A 16,676-nucleotide genomic window follows, 5' to 3' on the forward strand; every position below is an offset into this window, starting at 1 on the left:
GTCAAAACTGGCAGCATGGCCCTGTTCTGGAGAGCATCTGCCACCGTCACCTTGGAGAGTAGAGGACTCCAGGCACCAACCCCCGGGGCATCTGCGTTGCATCCCTAAACCACAATGCTCCTGGCCAGCGGAACAGGAAAGTCCGTCCTTATTAAGTGCCCATCTTGAAACAGCAGGCAAAAGGAAACTGAGAACTCTGCCTCTGTCCCTTCCCATGAACTGACGCCTCTGTCCCTAGTTATATCAATGGCTTTAATTTGCAGGCCCTGCTCAGAATGCAAAGACCCAGAAGGGAGGAGGGAGGGAGGGGAGAGGTGTGAGCCCTGCTTGGGGCCAGGCTAGGAGCTTCCTCATCTACACGGGAGCCAGCGGAGGAGTTAGCCTCTGTCCCATGTGAAAGAGTAATTGAGGGCTCAGAGACGCCCAGGAACTCCTCATAAGGATGGAGCCCACCTTTAATTCCCAGGCCCATCCTCCCACCCCTGGGTGGTGGTGCTTTCTGTGAGCATCAGCAGGAGGAGCTGGGGTGGCAGGCCTGGCAGCTGTCCTGGGAAAGGCCCACCTGCCAGGTTGGCCCTTTGCTGATGTCTGAAGATGAGGATTTCAGGAGAGTTCCCACCACTCCAACTGCTGGGTGTGGTTCACTCTTCCTGTGCAAACGATGTGGTCTAGGCTGGACACCGGCTTTTTTTCTGGGAGTCTGGCACTTTGGTACATGCCAGGCAGAGGTGCCTATGCGACCAGCCCTAGTAAAGACCTCAGGCACTGAGTCCCCACAAGCTTCCCTGGTGGATAATACTTGGCCTGCGCTGTCACAACTCCTTGCTGGGGGCATTCGGTGTGTCCTGTGTGACTCCTTGGGGAGAGGACTCTGGTTTCCCCCAGCCTCCGCCCCAGGCCCCCGTTCCTGTGGCGATTCTGTGCACTAGACTTCTGCTGTAAGAAACCTCAGCCGTGAGCTCTCTGAGTGTTGTGAGACCTCCGGCAAGTCATCGAGCCTGGGGTGGTCCTGGGAACCCCTGCACAGGTGGGTGAATAGGGCTAGAAGGGTGCGGGGGGATCTCATCCAGACAGTTTGCCCACAAAAGATCAGGAAACAAAGTCCAAGTCTGTGAAGTGTCGCAAGCCGGACCCCTGACCCCTAACCTGTGCCTCTCTGATTTCTCACCAAGTACAAGGCTAAAAGAGGGGTGGGGGGCATAAGAGAGGGTAGGACACAAAGACCAGTGCCTAGAGGCAGGGGGCAGATGTGAGGGACCCCCAGGAGTGGGGGATCAGGGGAAGGGCTCCGGGCTCCCAGGAGACCTTCCACCCACCTCCCAGCCAGTGGGCCCTGAGGGCGACATCATTGCTGCCTGCTACACTCCCCCACTCCTCCCGCAGCCCTGTGCGTGTGCCTGGGGAGCTCCAATGAGAAAAGCAGGCTGATGCTGTGGGGATGAGGGTGAGGCCGAACTGAGGAGTTTACACACTTACCTGTGTGTCCGCATTTAAAACCTTGATCCTCTGGGTGGAGATGAAGAGGTCCACTTCCGTTAGTGTCTGGGCGTCCCCCTCAGAATTCTGAGAAAGGACAGCAGATACTGTTACACATTGGAAATGTACTTGGAATGGGCATTTCGCAAAAGAAGACACACCAACGGCCAAGAGGTACATGCTCAACATGAGTCATCAGGGAAATGCAAACGACACGGAAATGAGCTGCCACCTCACACCTGTTAGAACGGCTGTGATCACAAGGACAAAAGATAACAAGTGCTGGTGAGGGTGTGGAGAAGAGGGACCCTGGTGCCCTGTGGTGGAATGTAAATTAGTGCAGCCTCTACGGAAAACAGCATGGAGGGTCCTCGGAAAACTGAAAATACAACTACCAGATGACCCGGCACTCTTACTACTGGGTAAATACCCAAAAGAAAGGAAATGAGTATGACAAAGAGATGTCGGCACTCCCGAGGTCACTGCAGCACTAATCACAACAGCCAAGATGTGGAATCAGCCCAAATGTCCACCAACAGATGAATGGATAAAGAAAATATGGTATATATACACAGTGCAATATTATTCAGCCTTAAAGAAGAAGGAAGAAAAAAATTCTATCATTTGCAACATGGACGAACCCAGAGGACATTATTCATGAAGTGAAATAAGCCAAATGCAGAAAGACAAATATTATATAATCTCACTTGTATATGGAATTTTAAAAAGTTGATCCCATAGAAGCAGACAGTGGAATAGTGGTTACCAGGGGCTGGGGTGGGGGGTGGGTTGAGAGATGTGGGTCACAGGATACAAAACTCCAGTTAGGAGGACTAAGTTCAAGACATCTACTGTACAACATAGTAACTATCATTACTAATACAGTGATTATATTCTTGAAAAATGCTAAGAGAGTGAATGTAAAGTGTTCTGACTTCAAAAATGATGACATGAGGGAATGCATGTTAATTAGCAAGATTTAGTCATTCCACAATGTACATATGCTTTTAAGTATCCTGTTGTACACTGTAAATACATACAAACAATTTTATCTGTGAATGTAAAAAAAAAAAAAAACCTCAAAGGAAGGCCTGGCAATTTTATTAATTACCCTGAGTCCACACAGATGGAAATGCTACTCCCTAATGGAGCAGCCATGAGAAACCTAAAAGCATGCCGCCAGCAGCACTCCGTGGCTCAGAGTGAGTTCTCCAGGCAGCCTGTGGCAGGCGCAGGGAAGGGCGAGAAGGGAAGTCGGACACCTGGGTCTTAGGTTATGGCCCCTCCCGCCAGCAGCAAGCAGGGCTGCTCTGGCTAAGCCATGTCCAGTTTAGTGAAGGCACAGAGTCTGCGGGCTCAGGCTGTGTTTCCTGGATTTGGGACTCCATGGATCCCCGGGAAAGGGGGAAGACATTTTCAAAGAAGCTGGATTACAATGTCAGCATTTCCTTCTGATTTAAACAGCCACGTTTATGTCCACCCCACCCGCAAAAACCTTGGCCCTAAGCGGATTCAGTTCAGGACGGGCCTGGGCGCTGCCCTCACAGTGACACAGTGAAGCCAGGAGAAGATGCCATACAAATGACCCTGATTTGTCACCCCCACTGCAGAATGCTCAGAATACAGCTGTGACATATGTTTTGTGGACCGTCCTGGAAGCCGAGTGGATGACTCAGGGTCTGACCCAAACCAGGACAGCCTTTAATTGGTTTTTACATTTGCGAGAACCTGAATTATCACCATGCAGCAGCAATGAAACACATGTGCTTCGGGTTTGCCCACTGAGGTGAGTAATTCTTTGTGGTCGCCAGGGAGCCCACCGTGGTATATCTTCCATTTCGAAATAGCAGAAACTGTGATTTAATTACTCACTAGAAAATCTGAAATAGAAAATCTCCCTGCTGACAATTTCCTCAAGAATTCTGCATCGCAGAGAGGCCCCTACTGTAACAATAAATTCGTATTTTGGCTCAGTTTGCAAGGGAAAAGGTCTTTTGGGCTTTCGCTCTAACCACAGGTGACACTGTTTTTAGCTACTTGGAAAGAACAGAGAGCAACACAACCCGGCTGAAAAACAGTCTGCGGGACTGGGAGGAATTTTCTCTGTTTTTAAAAATCGAGTTATATTCAACATCAACATGCTTTTAAAGGTCATATTCTGGGATCGCAGCTCAAATCCCTCTGGATTTTAAGTAGGTTGAGCCAGGAGCAAGTTAGGAAAGTTGTGGGTGGACTCTGGCGTGAGCGGTAATTGTGGAGGGAACTCGAGCAGATTAACACGCTGGATCCGAGAGGGGCGGCCTGACGCTGGCCAGGCTCCAGGGGCAGGTAAACAATGGAGCCGAAAGCTGGTTGATACAAGGGGAGGGGAAAGGTCGCCGTTGTCATCCTTGGTGGAGGAAGGGAGGGTGTCAACAGCATGGATCCTACAGAGGGACGCCAGAGAACAGGGTGGGCCATGCACGTCCAGGGGTCAGGCCCGTGACCCTACAGCCACCAGTGGCCGTGGGCAGAGGCAGCTCTCCGCCAGGGCTGTGCTTGCTCCTGGCTCCCAGGCTTGCCCATCCTCACTCGCCTCCCCAGCTGTGGGCAGCCCAGAAAAGGGGCTCTCAGCAACGACACTGAGCATCTCACTACCCAGAAAGGAAGAACCATCCTTGACCACATGGAATCAGCTGGCCTCCTGGCTGGCCGCTGAGGCTTTCCCAGCTGCGTCTGCCTGTGCCCGACCCCTCCAGAGGCGGGTGGTGACTTTATAGGATCTCTGGACCTGCAGACCCCAGAGGCAGGCTGCGGCCCGCGAGGACGCCTGCTCCAGCTGGATGGAGAGGCTGCAGACAAGAGCCCCTCTTCTCTGAGGGAAGCACACCCCGACTGCAGCACTGCAGTGCCAGGCCCATTCTGCCTCTCCCAGAGGCACCAGAGGGAAGTCTGCCTGGGCAGAGGAAGACGAGTGAGGCCCTTCCTCTCCTGTGGCTGAAGGGGAATCAAAGGAGACACTGCTGGGCAAGGGCAAATGTCACGGGTGACAGCAGTTTCACTGCAGAGGGAAGGGAGCCCCAGACGGGGTCCTCTGGCCACGGTGCCAGAAAACGGCATTACTTCAAGGTGGGGAGGGAGGACTACGTCTCTGGCTGTTTAAACAGAAGGAAACAGTGGGCAACAAGCCAGTCCTAAGTCTCCACGGGCTTGTCCCAGGCCTCAACATCGAGCATTTTGACATTTTCCGTATGAGGAGGACAGTTAAAAAACCTGCGGCATTTACTAAACGACCAGGTTGACAAACAAATGACTCACCGTCAACTCAATTTTTAAAGTCTGCCCATGCTCCAAAGACTATTCTCAACAGAGAAAGCACCTCACAGGCAAACTGAGCTACTCATCCTGCTGATTCGGTAAATTAAACGTAAGGTGGCTTCAACCATCAGAACGATTTAGTTAATGCTGCTCAGGAGGCCCAGGCCCCGGACCCATCACACTGTCATACCAAATGCCACCTTGAAAAATGTCCACATAAAATGGAACATCATGGCACGAGCCATGCACCAGTGCACAGAGATGCTAAGAAAGACAGCGAGAGAAGAGAACTATGACATTCTTCTGTAAGTGGGTGGTTAAAAAAATGAACTCTCTGTGGCTTCATTCACGAAAGTCTGATATTCACCTATGCAGGGAACAGGAAAAACCGCTTTGCAACCTCATCTGGATTCCCATGGACCCCCCCCGCCCCACCCCACTGCTCAGGACAAGCCACAGACACACAAGTGGACGCCGCTGTTCCAGGGCCACAGGGTCCTACACACCGCTTTTTTCTTGATCTTAGCAGCCTTCTGCATCCTCTGAGCAGCATGGAAGAGAAACAGAAAGACAGGTTGGCACAGAGAGAAGGAAGGTGTGGCAAGGCTATGTCAGCCTTGTGGTCAACGCCCCCGTACTCAGGCCTGGTGCCCAGCAAAGCGCCCTGCAGGGACAGGTGGACAGTCACTGTCCACACGCTGACCAAGAGAAACCCACCCAGACACCCCTCAAGTACCAAAAATGACCGTCGACCACCTGTGTACAGAGGGCACGACTGGGGACAGGAGAGACGCGCTCAGCCGGCAGGAGCGAGCCGAGCTCGGACCAGCACAGGGGCCTGGGGCCTGGGGCAGGACGAAGCCAGGGGTGCTGGCAGCAGGGCTCAGAGCCGCCCCCAGCTGCTTCCTCCCTCCTGACCACGGTGGATGGCCTCCTGGTGGCCTCTGCCTCAGTTAAAGCAAGTCAGTGTATGGTGACGGCAGGGGAGGGGCTGCCATCGTTTCTCACCCCCACGGGGTGGCAGTGTCTGCAGACCCTGTCTTGCCCAGGCGGCACCACCTGAGACCCCCACATCCTCTCTCTCCTGACCGCACTTAGCTTTGCTGACCTGGCCTCACCTTCCCCTTGCCCGGCCTCACCCACCCTTCACCACCAGACCATCCAACGTGCACCCGGAGCTGCAAGTATGTCACGGTTTTTCTTGAGGTCATGAATTTAAATAAAATATGATTTTCCCCCTTTCTGGAAGCACTTTGTCGCTAAAAATACACATACTGCCAAAGTGGGATTTAAGACTCCAAATTTGAGACTGTCTTATGACTAGAATGTTTTGGAATGATTATCTTTAAAAAAAATTATGTTCCTGGGGGATTCCGTGGACCTTCCCTCATTAAGGAGCTAGCTGCCTGTGTGCCCAAACCCCAGCACTCTCCCTGCCGAGGCGCCTCGCTGGGCACCTTTGCCGCGCCGGGCACCTCGGCCACTCCTGCTCTCCGTGCCGAGGGCTCAGTCAGAGCCGGACACACCGTGCCTGTGCCCCACCGCACCCCCTCTCTTTGGCGCTCCCACAAGGGACCCAGAAGCACCTCTACCTTGACCCGGCTGACGGCCTCCTGCGCCTGCATCATTCTGATGTTTTTGGAAGGGTTCCGTTCGGACAGCAGCTGGGTGGACCCCAGGTAGTTGGCAGCAAAGATGATGCCATCGATGAGGTCTTCCGGTTCACAGGGCCCTGGAACTGAAGGGGGAGCCCAGAGTTAGGGGGTTTGTAAAGGAGAAATGCCCTGAACAAAGGGCTGGCATGCCCGGCCAAAGCACGAGGACCATGGCAACCAGGACAGGGGCCGAAGGAACCGGCTGACCCACCACAAACCTGTAGCCAGCTAGGGCAGGCTGGTCTGCTTCCCTCACTGCCCGGCTGTGTGGTGCAAATAACTGCACAAAATCAGCACTCAGGCCAGAAAACTCTGCACACACGGTGTCAGGAGGACAATGCTAGGATCCCAGGTGACTGTCACTCAAGGCAGGTCCTTCAAGGTGACAGGCACATGCTGCAAACCCAGAAGGTGCCACTTCCCAAACACAACAGCACTTTCCATGTCTTCCCCAGGTCCCCCAGCACTCACAATGGTGATCTGAAATGGCGCCCTCTCCTTCTCAGGTCTCATCCTCTGCCTGTGTCCTGGGGGCTCCTGCTCCCACAGTCTCTCAGGTCGTCCGTTTAGCTCCTCCCACCCCACACGCCTCAGGCCCAGGCACAGCAGCATGACGCTTGTTCCACCTGCTGCCTCTGGACCATCGTGGCCCAACAGAACTTTCCTCCAGCCACGATGGAAGGTTCTGTCTCTGCAGTGTTCGATATGGGAGCCACTAGCCACATGTGGCTTTGAGCACTTAATCTGTGGCTCCTGTAACTAAAGAATTGAATCTTTGTCTTTGATGTAATTTTACCTGATTGGAGTATAAAGAGCCACGTTAGCAGCTAGTGGCTCCTATAATGGACAGCACACCTCTAGTAAGGGATTGGCAAATCCTTTCTGTACAGGGCCAGGGGGTAACTATTTCAGGCTTTGTGGCCTCTACTGCAACTCCTCACTTTTGTACCTGAGGCTCAAGGCAGCAATAGACAATACAGAAATGAGCAAGTACGACTGTGTTCCAATGACACATCATACACAGGGTCGAGTGCCCAGAAGGATGTGGTCTCAGGGCTGCAGTCAGCTGAGCGCTGAGCTAGTCTAGACCAGGGCTTGGCTGTCCTCTCAGGCCCACGCTGGCCACACCGCCTGCCACTTCGCTGCCCACCTCTCAGCCAGAGCCCTCCTTCCTGGGGACCTTGGCCCTGGCTCCCAGGGTCCCCTCCTGCTCCAGCTGGCCCCGCCCTGACCCACTCCAGCATCACGGGGCCAGCTGTCCCTCACTTCCCTGGCCCTTGCCACCAGCAACCTCCTCCGCACCTCTCCCCTGCCTCAGCCAGCTGAGCCCCGGTCTCACCTCTGACCATCAACTCGCCCAGCTTGGATGCCGCCGTCCATCACCTCAATAACATCTGCCCAACACCCTCAACGCCCTTGCCTCTCCCACCCCAGGGGTTTGGCAAAACTCTGATCTATTTTCTCTGGGCCTGAAGCTGGAAAAAGCTGCCCAAGAGATCAAATTGGTTCCATGATAAATTCATCATAAATTCCTGGCCCCAAATGCCCTCAAAACTCCTTGGCAACTCTAATCCGTTTCTCTGCGTCTGGGACATTCACCCTCTTCCTCCTTGTGAGAGCTATTTCATCTCTCTCTCCATCTCCTCAAACTTCCAGCAGCCCCTCCCTCGCCTGCACGAGGCAGGCCAGATGGGAGCTCGTCCTCTGCGCCCAGTCTCTCCCTACAGGACCCCTTTGTCCACCCTGTGCCCGGAACTGAGCCCTGCCAATCGGGTCCCCCCACTGCTTTTAAGTATCCTCCCAGGTCGTTAAAGGGAGGCAGGACGGCTCTGGGGACCAGAGATTGGAAGGGTCTCCGCTCTCCCCAGGCCTTGTGCCCCCGGGCGAGGGACCTAGTTTTTGTTTCGGGCCTCAGTCTCCCAAGCAGCAAAATGGTGGAGGGCAGGGAGAAGGAAATTCCTGATTTCTGTCTCTGCAGGGATTTTGTAAAGATAAGATTTATGATATGAGTCTCATAAAGGCTAAAAGCATAGAAAACATAAGGAATTCATTAATGAATTATTATTTTTTATTTGCATTTGTCTAAAAAGATAAGTCTTAGATCGTGGACAGGGCGGGGCCTTGGGCACCAGGCCAGGCAGTAGCCGTCACAGAGGGCAGCGTCCAAAGCCAGCTCCTGCCCGCGCACACGCTCTCTGAGCAGGCTGCACAAGGGCACTGACGCTCCAAGGGCAAAGGGACGTGCATGGCCACGCTGAGACCAGTGACAGAGCAGGCACCAAATCCATCGTCAACGGCCCAGAACCTCCCACCTGCAGGTGCAAAGTGGCACAAACCTCTTCTAAACCCTGTCCCTGAGGGGGTAGTGGGGAGGCGACAGGTCATTTTAAATGACACCTGGGGCTGAAGTCATTTGGGGAAGGAGGGAGGGAGACCCCAGCCGCCCTAGCTATGCCCAGAATCACTTGTGGCACCTTGTGCACAGGGGCTTGCAGAGTCCCCAATACCTCCCAGGAGATTGAGCGTCACTGAAACTGGGGTAGGGACCAGGTATCTGTACCGTTCACACACACACCCTTTCACAATGACATGTAGCCAGGTAGGGAACACCTAGTCCCCAGCAGACAAGAATCCCCCTATCCTGGGTCATCTTAGGAGCGAATGAATCAGGAATCCCAGGGGCTACACCCCTCTCAGAGGTACAGGTCCTGAACACCCCCTCATACAATGTCCTGGACCCTAAGGGCGGGAGAGCCTGGGCTCACCCCTGCAGGGCTCCATGGCCAGGGTCGAATCAGGCTCCTTCCAGCTCAGGAGCCTTGATCCTCGCTCTGGAGCCAAGAAACCTTTTCCCAGCTGCGCAGGGCTGGATGCACCAGTGGCGAGGGGCAGGGGTGGGGGGCTGCAGGATTTGGGGGCAGCACCAAGGGAAGAACCCCTGCCTGTATGGCCCTTGGAGGATGCACCAGGGCCTGTTACCAGCAAGCTGGGAGCAGAGGCCACCCCAACAGAGGGGACAGGAGCCACTGATCACAATGCAGCACCCCCACCCTGACCCCCAGGCTTCCTTGGACTGAAGTTCGCCTGTCCACCTTGCTGGGCGTCTGGGACAGTGTGTATGAATAGGCCTGGCCGCTGCAGGCTGGCTGGACATGCCCCTATCCTCCCTTTGGTGTCCAGGCTGAGGGGCTGGGAAGACCCCCCAGAGCCTGAAGTAGGCCTGTTTGTACCACCTCAGGCCACCTCTCCAGCAAACGAGGTTCAGAGGCATCCGTCATTTGCCAGGGTCACCCCATAGTGAAGCCTGAGCCATCCAGTGGGGCCCGATGTAGTGACTCATACTGACCAGTAGATGGCGTCACGTTGCTCTGCAGGAAATGCTGGCTCTCAGCTGCCCTGGGCTTCCTGGCCTCACACCTGACTCAGCCTGCGTGGACTGGCGTCCTCTCTGGGGTGGGGGCCCCGACCCTGGGGAGGGGTGGGATGGAGGCCTTCCCTTTGGAATATGACCCCCACCTTCCGAGGCTGCTGCCTTCTGACCCTTCCCTTGCCAGCTCCCAAGGAGACCTGGATAGCTCACCAGATGTTTCTGAGGTTCACATTCCTATTTCAATCCATGTTCTTGGGCCGGTGAGCCTCACCAGACCTGGGGGCCATCTGGGGGCACAGACCCTGTGTGTGAAGGGTGCCATCCCGGCCAGCGGGGTCCACTGCTGGCACCCACGGACACCTGCGCCCTGGGACGAGACCAGAGAAGGTCTCAAGGTCTTTGCTACAACTCCAGCAGATGCTCCACCTCTGCCAGGGGTCCTTTTCATTCCTGCCTTGCTCTGTTGTCTACCAGGAAACAATAAATGCCACAGCGTCTGCAGACCCTGCCTGCTACCCTGCCTCCTCCTCTCACGTGTATTAGGGAAGGAGAACCCAGAGGAGGGTGTCCGGCGGGGGTGGCGTGGGGCTGAGGAGTTATTTCAGATTCACAGGCACAGATTTCAACTCCTACCACAAAGGGCAAAACCAAAATCAAATAGCCTTGTTAGAATATGAAAGCATCTGGCCTTATCCGTTTTGGTATAAATTGTTCTTATTTTGTTTAGCTCTTGGACTAACCCTAAGCTAAGACCACCAGAGGGAGACAGATGACAAGAGAATAAAGACATGGGTTTAAAGGCAATCTTATCTCCCTAGAGAGTGATTTCTCCTTTTGACAACATGTATCTTACTCACACAGCATATGCACAGTGTATCTGCACAGTTTGGGGAAGAGTAAGGCCTCCAAGTTCCTCCCTTCTGGAAGAATCCTCTGTATAAAACACTCCTTAGGAAAGCCCTAGGCCCTCTGGCCCCTCATCAGCTCCCTGGACAGGGAAGGTGCCCCATAGAGCCACGCCTGAGAGCCCCCGCCCCTGCCCCTGCCACCTTTGGGGAAAATCACCTTGAACCTGGGTGGTGGACAGAGGCTTCCCATGTGAGGGCCTGGCCCCAGGGTCCTCATTAGCTCTAAGACCCATGTCTGCTTCTCCCCTAGGTTTCTGGGGGGCACCGGGGCATGGCGCACATGGAAGTGTGGGTGTGCACCTGCAAGGTTTTCTGCTCTCTGCAAAGGCAGAGGCCTGGAATGCAGCCCCCACAACTGAAACACACAACCTCTGTGCGACAATGGCATAGTCCAACTCAGTCCTTGACCACCCCAGGAAGCAGACCTCCTGGTCTCAACGTTACAAATAAGGATCACCCAAGTGGGGTCAAATGATTTTGCCTAAGTTCACCATCATGGATTCAGGTACTCAGCATTTGTGAACCCGCTGTGAGGATGGGTGTTATGACAGAAAACATGGAGCTCAAAGGCTATGTAGTGAGGCTGACGTTAGTCCCAAGTCACCAAATAAATGCATCAGGATGGCCAGTGGTGAATGCCAGCAAGGAAGGGTACGGCCCCAGGGAAGCAGCAATATCGGGGCCCACCCTCGTGAGGAATCTGCGGGCAGCTGCCGTTTGAGATGAGGTCTGAGGATGAGAAGGAATCAACAAGCCATAAAGGGAAGAAGGGGAGAATATTCCACACTAAGGCAAGATCAGGTGCAAAGGCCCTGGGGTAGCAGAGAGAATGGCACCGTAGAAGACCTATAGGATGTCCAGACTGCCTGTGCACAGGGGTGGGTCAGCAGTTGGAACAAGTTGGGCCTGCAGAGACCGTGCCAGTCAAATATGAGGACACTGAGGCCACACCAAGGACTATCAATCCAGGGTATCCATCACGGAAGTGGCCTGCTCACTCTGCCTGTAGAAATTAACTCTGGCTGCAAAGAGGCAGACAGTAGAGAGGAAGAAGGGAGAGAAGCTTCCCTCTCCCTTAGGAGAGAGGCTACTGCAGAGGTCCAAGCACGAGAGTGGTGATGATGGTGTGGACCAGGGTGATGATGGAGATGGAGAGACAGCAGCAGATAGGGATTCAGGCTGGGGGGTTGAGCAACAGGACTGGAAGGTGGACTGGAGTCTGAGGTGAGGATGAAAAGGCAGGGAAACTGGTTGCAGGGCTGGGTAACCTAATCTTAGAAGTCACATCCCATCACTTCTGCTGTATCCTCTTCATTGGAAGCGAGTCAATAAGCCCAGCTCACACACAAGGGGAGGCGATAACCCAAGGCCATGAATACCAGGAGGTAGAGGGCCCTGGGGGCCCTTTGGGGCTGCTTCTACATATACATATTTCCTATCTATGACCTAAGCGACAGCACTGAGCACCCACAGTGTCCATTCCCTGAGAAGGGGCCCTTGGAAAAGGACTGACCTTGAGGAGGGGATTCCAAGCAAGTTCAGTTGCAGAAGCCTGGAAGCTCCGTGGGCATCTGGACTCAGGAGTCCAGGTCAGAGAAATAGATCTGGGGATGAACAGCGTGCAAGTGCCAAGTGAAGCCACAGGCATGGATGAGCCAGCAATGGGAGTCACAGGGCCAGGTGGCGGAAGGAAGCCCCAGGACCCCGCTCTGCCAAGTGCCAAGAAAAAGAGGGGCTTAGAAAGGAGGTGTTCCCATCTGTGCCTGCGCTGGCAGGAGGCCTTGTGTATTGGGCACAGTGACAAGGAAGCCCGTCGCACCCTTAGAGAGCTGTTTCAGAGGAGACCAGGACGGGAGCCACGAGGGTGCCAGGGTGCAGGGGAGGTGCCGACAGTGAGTCAGCCATTCCCAAATTCTGGTTGTGAAGGAGAAGAGGAAGGTAGAGTGGTGGCCGTGGACAGATGCGGAACGCAGGACAGGACAGACGTGTTCAAAAGCCGGTAGAGGGAAGAGTGGAAAACACTGGAGAAATGACATCAGATCTCCAGGGGTTCCAAAGTGCAGAGGGGAGCCTGCCTCAACTGGGACAAGGGGCCACAGCCCCAGTGGGGCAGGACAGGACAGGATGGGGGTTGGCGGGGTTGGGGGGGGGGAGCGGTACTGAGGCCACAGGCCAGGCCGCCCAGCTCAGCAGGAGCAGCTGCCCCTGGGAGTTCTGGAATGGGGAGAGGAGGCAGGAGGGGGTGAACATCAGAGTCGTGTAACTGGGGTCTCCAGTCGGAGCGTTAGCCGCAGAGCAGAGGTGTGGCCTCCAGGCCCTCCCCCATCACACCAGCCTGTCCTGGAGCAGACTCGCCCCATCACTGTGGTGGGCTGTGCCTCTGAGAGCCCCCCTGAAGGCGATCCTATGGGGCTCATAGGAAAGAGAAGACGCTGTCTGAAAAACCAGATCCGTGAGACATTCACCAGGGAGAGGCCACACCTGGGCCTGCAGCGTAGGCTGGGCTGTCACTGAAGAAAAGGATTTGGAGTTTCAGTGTTGAACCTTAGACACCCAGCAAGCTGCTGGGAGGACAAGAAACCATAGCAGAGCGTCAGGGAAGGAAGGTCAAAGCCACGCTCGATACAGTGCACAGATTTGCTCAGGCCAGATCCTAAGCATTGTATCCGGGAGAATGACTTCCCAGAAGAAGCATAATAAATCAAAAAATTGGCAAAAATGGAAGAGGACACATGCATAGGCTGTTCACTGCAGCACTATTTGTAATAGCAAAAAAAACTGGAAAGCACCCAAATGTTCTTGAATAGGAGACATTTATCGGTACAGTGGCGTCCTACAGGACATCCTCTATACACCGCCGTGCACAGCACAGAACTTTGGCATCATCTCCAGGATTCAGTATTAAGTGAAAAAAGCAAGATGGAGAAAAAGGTGTCAAATTCACTACCATTTACCTAAGAAAAGGAAAAATATGCTTATAATAAAAATACGTAAAATGTTGAAAATGTTTTCCTATAATGGGAGGGAAGAAACTGGGGGGAGGGTAAATAGGGAAAGAAACCAGACATCTTGCATATACCCTGTGTTATATATTTGGCTTTGGAACCATGTATGTATTTTATATAATTACAAAACAAAATTAAATGAAAAAGCAAATTCCTAAGAATTAAAAGTGAAATAAATCTAAATGTGTATCCAGTTGTGATCTCTTCCTAAGTATTTTAAAACACAGTATGTTCCTTGTGGGCTGTAAGCTAAAGACAAAAGTACATGCAAATAAATCATAAGCTGTGTCTGTAGTCATGTGTCCTTGGCGGGGTGCTAGTATTGTTATTCTGAGACCGTTGTATGATTAGCAGAATAAAACAAGTGCATAATTATGTTGGTGTCCTTGAGAATAGGGATTTGGTGCATAGGAAAAAGAAAGTACAAATGCAGGAACTCTATAGTCCTGACAAAGTATCAGTATGAATCATGATATATTTTATCTACAAAATATGTAGTATATTAGTTATTGTTTGCTGCATAACAAATTACTCCAAAATTTGGTGGTTTGAAACAACAAACATTGTTGTCAGCAAGGGGATTTATCTCAGAGGTCCTGCAGGTTGGGAATCTGGGTGTGGCTCAGGTGTGTGCCTCTGCCCCAGGGTCGCTCACGGGGCCACTGCAGCCATCTGACAGCCTGAACAGGGAGGCTCCACTTCCAAGTTCACTCATGAGGCTGCTGGCCAGAGACAACAGTCCCGTGCCATGTGGGCCTCTGGACATGATAGTAGCTTGGTTCCCTCAGAGAGAGGAAGCAAGAGAACAAGAAAGGGCGAGTGAGACAGAAGCCACCTGTCTTTTTGTAACCTCATCTTGGAAGTCATATCCCATCATTTCTGCCATATGCTACTCACCGGAAGCAAGTCAGTAAGTCCAGGCCACATACAAGGGCGGGGATAACTCAAGGCCATGAATACCAGGCGATGGAGGTCACTAGGGGCCCTTTAGGGGCTGCCTTATACATATGCATATTTCCTATCTCTGACCTAAGCGACAGCAATGAGCGCCCACAGTGCCCAGATTATAGTCTCTAAATATTATTTCACAGGACTCCTTGGAGAAATAACTAACTGGTTCCAGTCCTAAAGCAAGAAATATTTAAGATGACCCTAGAATATCTAGTCATACCAGAAAGCAAGGAAGCTATCAAAGACTACTGGGGTCACAGTAATAGGACTCAGAAACCAAACTAAAGAGGCTCCCATTGGCCATAGATGGGACAATTTAAGCATCAATAAACATGATAACAACACACAAAAACACACCACCTATGTGTCAACCCAAGAGTTTCTAATAACAGCATATAAAACCTCACTGGTGATCTTTAGAGGTTGTTAGAGAAGTTCATTAATTTTAAAATTTTTAAATAAAGAGAAAAAATTAAGCATTTAAATTGTTTTTCTTATATGAACTGTACTCAGGGTAACCAAATATTTGATGAGGGGAAGTTTCTCTGCTTAGAAGAATTCCAGCTAATGAATGAAGGAGAAATGATGGAATTAGAAACCACCATTTTGCAACCTCTAATCAATTAATAGATCTAGACAATAATCGTTAATGGCTGCTAATAGAACCCAAAGAGAAATGACCAGATGTCATATGTCTTCTGATAGAAGAACATAATAATACCTATGCAGTTTTTTGTCCAAACAATCTAAGAATCTGATCTATATCTAAAAAAAAAAATCATTTTATAGGACACAGAGAACAGAGGAACATGTTAAACAACACTGTGAAGATGCAATCAGCAAAATCCAGACTACAGGAAACTCTATAAGAGGAATGACACAGATTCTTCCACAACAAGGTCACCAAAAAAATTGTACTAAAAAAAAAAAGAGAGATGGATAGACAACCTATAAAATAAGAGAAATAAGAGAAATAAGAGAATTATGAAATACATCAACTGATGTTAATGGATGGACCTTATTTGGATCCCCATTTAAAAAGCACACTGTGAACTGGGGAAATACAAACACTAACTGGGTATTTAATGATATAAAGAAGTGGGCTGGGCATGGTGGCTCACACCTGTAATCCTAGCACTCTGGGAGGCCAAGGTGGAAGGATTGCTTAAGGTCAGGAGTTCAAGGCCAGTCTGAGCAAGAATGACACCCTGTTTTTACAAAAAAATAGAAAAATTAGCTGGGCATGGTGATGTGTGCCTATAGTCCCAGCTACTCAGGAGACTGAGGCAGGGGGATTGCGAGAGCCCAGGAGTTTGAGGTTACAGTAAGCTGTGATGATGTCAGTACACTCTAGCCCAGGTGACAGAGGGAGATAATGTCTCCAAAAAGTAAATAAATAAAAATAAAGAAATGACTGTTCATTTTAATTTAGTTGTAATAATAGAATTGGAGCTATTTTTTTTTTTTTTGAGACAGAGTCTCGCTTTGTTGCCCAGGCTAGAATGAGTGCCGTGGTGTCAGCCTAGCTCACAGCAACCTCAGACTCCTCGGCTTAAGCGATCCTACTGCCTCAGCCTCCCGAGTAGCTGGGACTACAGGCATGCACCACCATGCCCGGCTAATTTTTTCTATATAGATTTTTAGTTGGCCAGATAATTTCTTTCTATTTTTAGTAGAGACAGGGTCTCGCTCTTGCTCAGGCTGGTCTTGAACTCCTGACCTCGAGCGATCCACCCGCCTCAGCCTCCCAGAGAGAATTGGAGCTATTTTTAAAAAATAGAATTCATATATTTTAGAGATACATATTTGAAATATTTAAAGAAGATATGATGTGAGGTCTGAAATTTGTTTTAGAATAATCTGGGAAATGGTGAGGGTGCAGATTAAATACTGCTGGCCATGAGTGGGTAAATACTAAAGCCGGTGATGGGTACAGTATTCTCTCTGTTTCTGTATATATTTGAAAGTTTTATGATAAAATAATTAAAAGCATGGCTCTTTCAAAAGAGTGGAT

The 16,676-nt window shown here is 51.5% G+C and overlaps 1 protein-coding gene across 1 annotated transcript in view; it reads right to left on the reverse strand.

The window, feature by feature from the left end:
• APBA2 (amyloid beta precursor protein binding family A member 2) overlaps positions 1–16,676 on the reverse strand; it is a 57,123-nt gene that overhangs the window by 17,552 nt on the left and 22,895 nt on the right. Inside the window, 2 exon segments of the mRNA XM_045560902.1 lie at positions 1,477–1,563; positions 6,366–6,511. Of these exon segments, the coding sequence (XP_045416858.1) occupies positions 1,477–1,563; positions 6,366–6,511 (233 nt within the window).

The sequence above is a fragment of the Lemur catta genome, chromosome 9, assembly GCF_020740605.2.
Source record: "Lemur catta isolate mLemCat1 chromosome 9, mLemCat1.pri, whole genome shotgun sequence".
In the NCBI taxonomy this organism is placed as follows: domain Eukaryota; kingdom Metazoa; phylum Chordata; class Mammalia; order Primates; family Lemuridae; genus Lemur; species Lemur catta.